The sequence below is a fragment of the Gavialis gangeticus genome, unplaced genomic scaffold (genome assembly GCF_001723915.1).
Source record: "Gavialis gangeticus isolate Ggan-Ray unplaced genomic scaffold, GavGan_comp1, whole genome shotgun sequence".
NCBI classification, from domain to species: Eukaryota; Metazoa; Chordata; order Crocodylia; family Gavialidae; genus Gavialis; species Gavialis gangeticus.
The window spans coordinates 119476071-119483165 of record NW_017729024.1 but is presented as its reverse complement, the minus strand read 5'-3'; the positions used below and the strand labels follow the sequence as shown (position 1 = coordinate 119483165).

The 7095-nt window shown below is 38.7% G+C and overlaps 1 protein-coding gene across 3 annotated transcripts in view; it reads right to left on the bottom strand.

Annotated features, from left to right (window-relative positions):
- The window catches only part of KIAA2026 (KIAA2026 ortholog), a 129295-nt gene that overhangs the window by 45990 nt on the left and 76210 nt on the right, over positions 1 to 7095 (bottom strand). For all 3 annotated transcript variants that reach the window (XM_019517614.1, XM_019517613.1, XM_019517615.1), the window contains 2 exons: positions 6828 to 6904; positions 2074 to 2163 (listed from right to left, as the gene is read on the bottom strand). In XM_019517614.1, coding sequence (XP_019373159.1) covers positions 2074 to 2163; positions 6828 to 6904 — 167 coding nt within the window. The remainder of the gene's footprint in view (positions 1 to 2073; positions 2164 to 6827; positions 6905 to 7095) is intronic.

Here is a 7095-nt window from a genome sequence, read left to right as displayed (position 1 = left end):
GTCCCTTCTGACCCTAGAAACTATGAAACTATGAAACACCCCAGGAGGGCATGGGGAGCATATGCCCTTGGATCTGCATGCAGGGTGAGGCAGGCTGCTGCCGGGGGGGGCAGGGGAAGGGCTGACTGACGCCCCAGCAGTGGGAGAGGGAGCAGGGCTGGGGCAGGGACTGAGCCATGCGGTGTGGGGGGGAGGGCGGCTGAGTCCTGCACTTGAGGCAGGTGCTGGTGGCACTGGGAGGGGAGTTGGGGGGCTATGGCAAATTCTAGAGTGGTTGCAGCCCCCTCCCCTGCACGCCTCCACAGTGAGGGAGGGAGTGGGGCTGGGGCTGGAGCAGGGAAGGGCATTGCCCAGCCAGGGCAGAACATGAGACAGAGCTAGCTGCAAGCTTCCTTCCTCACCACGGGAGCGGGGCTATTGGTTGGTGGGGAGGTTGGGCCTGCAGCCACTCCAGAATTTGCTGGAGCCCCCGCAACCCTTCTCCCAGTGTCGCTGCCTCCAGCCCTGAGTGCAGCCCAGCCCCCCCGCCAGGAAGACCCCAGCATGGCCCCAGACCTAGCCCAGCCCAGCCCAGCCCAGCCCACACACAGATCTGGGGGCACACACTCCCCATCCCCTCCCATGGTGCATGTGGCAGTGGGAGCCACCCTGCACGGCTCAGTCCCATGCCCCGCCCCATCTAGGCAGCCCCTGCCCCAGCACCACTCCCTGTCCCCACAACAAACTTACCAGCTGGACCCAGCTGCTCCCCACGTGGCCAGGCTGAGCTTCTGGCCATCTGCATGCTGTGCTGCAGCTGCGTGCATACACGCAGAGTTCTGTATACCCTCTATGACCTTTTTAAGTACCCTTAGGGGTACATATACCCCCAGTTGACCACCACTGCTCTATTCAATGCCCTCCCTGGCATCCTCCAGTATTTGCTTAGAGATGCCAGAGGAAACATCTTCAACCATTCTCTACAACTGCCAGACTCTGGTGCCACTTTGTGGCCTGATGTCTGGCAGGGGTCCTGGGTTCAGCAGGGAAACTATGCAGATGTCTCCCAAATCATTTCACATTCTTAGGCATTTTTCTGACATTTCTATAAAGTTCATCCTGCTAAGCTGTTGGAGATGGAACTTCTATGGAAAGGTAGAAAGAAGAAGAGGAAAAAATACTACAAAAGTGTCCACAGCAGAGAAGTGAGATAACAAACGAGTTGAACCACTTCTGCTTTTAAAAAAATATTCACCTTGTTGGTGGGAAGATCTCCTTCTTCCCTACTACACTGCACTCAAAATATGCTGGATCCCATGTTTCGATGGGTCTTATCTTAACTTCTCAGCTACACTGTCATGCAAGTAACACAATGAATGCTAGGCAGAAGCTTATATCTCAAGCTGCACTGGAAAGCCAGCCAGAATGATGGTAAAGAACTGCATCCCTTGAAGTAACTTTCGGCATCTGACTTATTAAATACAGAAGACAGAATGAAAAACAACAAGTTTTGTCTAGTGTGTCTTTCCAAAACAAAGTGTGCATCTTACTTAGGAGTGTGTGCTATGTGAGAAAATGCAGTGAAAGAGCAAAATACAAGAAATGACATTAAGATTGCTTGTTTCTTCTTTTTTTTTTTAAATGTCTGAAGAGTAAAAGGAACTGGACATCACGGAGCTCAAGAGAAACAATGGAATTACATGTACGACTTGTCAAATTGAGCAGCATCATATAGATGAGACAGCTCCACACTGCAAATGAATCTAGGTTCAGAATTTGGCCACAAAAAAGTGTGCTCACAGAATTAGCAGAAATTAATCCACTCACCTAAATTATTATCACCACGAAAGGTTTACTGGGTCAAAAGCACGTAAAAATTCTCAAAGGTAGCTATTAGTTACTGAACTGTTTTCTGAGAGTTATTGTTGACCAAACAGTAATATAAGGATATGTTAAAAATAAATATGAATATAATCTTTCCAAATACCTAATTTTACAGATTTCTGTACAAATTCTTACAGTTCACAGGCCTCAGAAAATAACTGGAACACTTTTATTCTCATACAAAAAAGAAATTTTTTTAACAGAACATACCGATTTCTTTTTAACGTTCTCCAGATCTTTGAGTTCATTCTCGATTTTTGTGATTAAATCCCTGAGTTCATCAAGATTAGTGCAAATAAGCTAAAAGCAAAACAGACAAAACACACTTGATAACAAGTCATTTAATAACATACTGAAGTTAAAAACAACTCATCTAGAAGTACATACTAATGCTTAATATTATTACTTGATCTCTTTACTATAGAAATTTATATATACATTTAGGAGTTCTGTGTTTTTATATATATCAAGTTTTATACATCAAGTTCACTTTTCCACTTGTATACTGCTTAAAGACTAAAATCTAATAAATTTCTTTCTCAAAAAATTTCAGGTTATGGGCGGTCCATGTTTAAATATATTTTATAAAAAAGCACCCATAACCTGAATTTTTTAAAGAAAGAAATTTTATTAGATTTTAGTTTTTAAGTTTATATATGAGTGGAGAAACTGAATTTGATACTGATGGTTTTCCCTTTATATATTCTTAGCTATCTAATGGATCCCACCTGTCAGTGCCCAATTTGAAATCAAGGCACTTTTTAAAGACAAACTGGCAGTGCAGAATGACAGATCACATAAATGTGCCTCTGAATACTTTGAGCATGCTGTGCAAAACAGTTCCTTAAGGAATGACGTCACATTAACACTACCATTGTGTTACCACTATCAAACACCTTTAAAAGGTGAGCTTGGGAAGAAAAACTGATAAACTAGCAGGATAAATTTAATCCAGCAATGTTTACGGATTGTGCCATCTGCCCATTGGAGCTCTAGCTTCAGGCAGCCATATGCTTCAGTGATGTCATGTGCCACACCCCATGCTCCCCCCAACCCTCCGGCCATTTAACATTTTTAATGCTCAGTTTCTTTTCACGTAAAAACACAGGCCTAAATCAACCAGCTACGTAGTAAAACCTTCAGAAGGACAATTTTGGGGAAGACATCTCTACAGAAATCCCCTTGCCAATAACCTCCCATTGTACTTAAGAAGGCAGAAGGAGCAAATTCTATTCCATCTTATGGAAAAGGCTCCAGAAATAACTTCAGCTACCCCTCAGTAAAGCTCCATTGCAACTGCTGCTCCCAAGCACTGTCTGCAGGAATAGGCAGCCCCTCTTCCCTCAGAGCTCAAGGACATTCAAAAGACAGGGAAAATGGTACTATGGAGGAACCCCCCTTCAATGCAATGGAAAAGAAACTGTTGTACAGATCCTTGGGAGGGGGGGGAAAAAAAAAAAACAACAGGGGCTCATCATGCATATGCTTTATCACAAGCACAATTTTTACCCACTCAGTTGAGGACTATTAGTATAAAAGAAGGCTGCCTGTGTAAGTAACAACTGACCATTATTATATTCTTGCTATCCTCTGTAAAAAAAAAAGAACAAAATCAGATTTTCTCTCTATTTTGAATTCTACATTACTTAAGAAACAGATCCTTGGCTGGCATAAACCCAAATCTGCTTTCAGTGAAGCCAAGCAGTGAAGAGCTGGTTTTATGTGTTTACAATAAAATGCTTGCTCTCTCTCTAACAAGAAAAACATGTCATAGAAGATTATCATATTTTATTTACATGAGACAGGTGAAAGTCTCCTTCCTGTTTAGTAGCATATTATTGTAATTTCTCTAAAACAGGGGTTCTCAAACTGTGAGTCACGACCCCCCCCAGGGGGTTGCGAGCAACTTAACAGGGGGCCACAAACTTCCCAGGGGGTACATGCGGCAGCACAGGGAAGTGGCGCATGGTGGTGGCACAGAGTGGTGGATGGCAATGGCAGCTGCCACATGCGAGCTCCCCATCCCCTGCCACCTCCATCCAGTACTCGGGGCTGCAGTATCACAAAGTTTGAGAACCCCTGCTCTAAGACACTGTCATTCATAAGCACAGAAGGGTAATGAATTTATGACTCCTGGTAGGATTTTTTTTTTTTTTAATATGTGCATTAGATATTTTCTAAACTCATGATTCAGGACATATAAAAGTACCTTCTTTCAAAGACGGACCTTTTCAATTTTCATACTGTAAAATGTCCATGACATAATTACATTTTACTTTGATGCATTCTTACTAAGTTAAAAGCAATTTAAGGTATTTCCCCGACCACTCTGCTCTCAAAACTACTGTTTTAAAATAAGTTCTGAGTGAATAGCTAATAAAAGAAGTACTGCATCAATTCAGAAAAAGATAAATATGAAATGTATTTGGAACTAACAAGAAGATTCACAATTCTCAACTTTATGAAAAATTATGATGGCAAATCAAGTAAGTCTCCATGTGCACTGATTTGAAAAGATTTAGTTTGTTCTTTATTCTTTTCAATTATGCATAAAGATGTTTAGCAGTAATTTTTTTAAAAACTTAAGATTTCAGGAGCCTCTACTGTTAAAACTGTAAAGGGAGAGCAGAAGAACTGGGAAATATATTTTTTCAAGCTGTTTCTCTACACAGCTTTCCTTCCTGATATGAGAGCTACCTAGAATATTTTCACCACATATTATCATAAGATGCTAAGAGATAAAGGTTTTGTATGACACCTTTTTGTAGACCAACTGCATGGCTGGGATATATTTAGACAAGCTTTTGAATGTAGTGCATTCTTCAAATCTGAGGAAAAACCAATAACTAAAAAAAGTAATTTCAATAAAAGATATAACCCACAAAAATAATTTCTTTTTACATATTTCCTGGACCATCATGGCTACAACATCACTCCACCACTATCAAATTATGACAATCTATACCATGTTATATTTGGGCAGCAGGGTGATCATGTAGTTTGACAAGATATGTTATACTAGTTTGTTCAACCTGTATGAATTTACTTTTTAAATAACACTTAACATTTATCTTGATAATTTAAAGATCAATAAATAAATGTATGTATAATTGATTTATGTGCATTATAAACTGTAAAATCTCAGGTTTTCTATATTGCTGTTTTTTTGTACCTCGTATAGAAAAAGCACTTCCTGAGAAAAATTCTAAGCTTTAATTTAGGCTTCAAAGGTAAGTTTGTTTGTAAAGATTGCAATATGATTCTAAAACTCTCTCTTTGTCCATGCTCTTGCACTAAAAAGAAGAGACCTGAAGTTCTCATTAAATTCAAATTCTATTATTCCAAAGAAATGTTGTAGATATGTTTAAATGGACTTAGCTGTCTGCATATGTACAGCAGGGAGTGTCAGGAGAGCTTTTGAAATCCCACTATTTATCCTGATATAGTATTGTATTATTTCCACTATGAACTCACTCATGTGAATGTGTGCTTGAACAAGAGTCCTGAATTACTATAAATCTATATGGAAAAATGCACTTAATGCAACTGGGCTGCAGCTGGCAGCTTTACATTTAGCTAAAAATAATCTAAAACTTTATACTGGTTGGAAAAGATTCACAATAAAGCATTTAATGAAGCTATGTCTTGCCTACCCTGTCCACATTGCTGGACTAACCACAACAGTTTTTATTAGTTTTAGCATGTAAAAAAGATCTTGTAATTATTTATGATTTTAAATGAATATGGATATGATGAGAAAATACAATTTTGTGGCATGCTTTACATACTTTCCTTCCCCTCTCCTTTTTCAATGCCCCTTTTCTCCCCCAAAATACAGTAGCAACTCTAACTCTTAAAACCAGAAGCAATGTCAACAAAAGGTGTTTAGATCGGGGTAGTGATATACTACATGTAGGCAGCCTTTAGGTATTACTGGTTAGAAATTCTACTTCTGGCACTTTCTGGAACAGTACATTATCAGGCAAAATTAGTTTGATCTGTACATTTGGCAGAACAGCTGGAATTTAGGAATTTAGGTAAGGCCTTAATGTTTGGAATAAGACCACTTAAGTTAAAAGTACAGAAAGGTATTTTTATACACACAGTACTCCAATACAAGCCAACATTTATAGATAAATCATCTATAAACAGAAAGACTCAAGGATTTGCGCTGCAAGAGCAAAAAATACCCCAAAACAACCTGCTAATTACAATTAGTATTCTCCGGGTGCTCTCTGGTCTAAAGTTCACGTACTGATAAAAGGGAAAAGTTAAAACAAACAAAAAAAGTTGCACGACACCAGCATTTTTCAGGTGCATGAGTAAATCAAGGTAGGTTTCCCAAATAAAGATGTGCAAAGTCACATGTCACACGTAAAATAAAATTAATATTATCCTTGAAAACTGTATTTGTTAATATCTACAATACTACCTGCAACTTCTATTGCAGTTAATGTTTCAAAGGATGTTCTGAATTTTTTTTTTTTTAACTGATACATGAGCTCACTTAAGCAGTATTGCTGACTCTCATGATTGTTGGCGTTGTTTTTAAAGTCTACGCTTTGGAAATGTGAAAAGAGTTCTTTCTTTTATATAGGTACATAAATATAAATATATACAAAAGAAAGAGCTACGTTTTTCACGTTCCTGAAGCGTAGGCTTTAAGAACAATGCCAAAAGTCATGAGAATTGGCAACACTGCTTAAGTAGAACTATGCAACATTATGCAAAGCAATACATGATAAACATTAAGACACTTACCAACAATCAAAAAGTAAAATTTACATGATTGAAAATGCTATCACAATAAAGTTTTGGGTCTGCTTATCTGGGGGGAATAAAGAAATTAAACTTTTCTTAATTGAAAGTATATTTCCTGGGGTCTCAGGCAACAAAATGTAGGAAATACACACTCCAAAGACATTTAGATTTTAAGTATCTGAAACAAAAATTAAGACATTTACCTGAAATTCTGGTACAGCAGACTTAGTAACAGCTTTCCTCTTCTTTGTGATTGCTTTTTTAGATATGGATTTTTTTCCTTGTAAGATTAAAAGAGAAAAGCTTCATGATACTGTTTATATCATTTAGTTAATAAAACGAAATTACAAACAGCCTTGAAAGTTAAATTATAACCAACAGATGGCTCAAGGCAAATCACGTAAACATGATGAATCAGAACCCAACTCAGCAAAAGCAAACATTAAACTAGAAGTATATAGTATGAGGCAG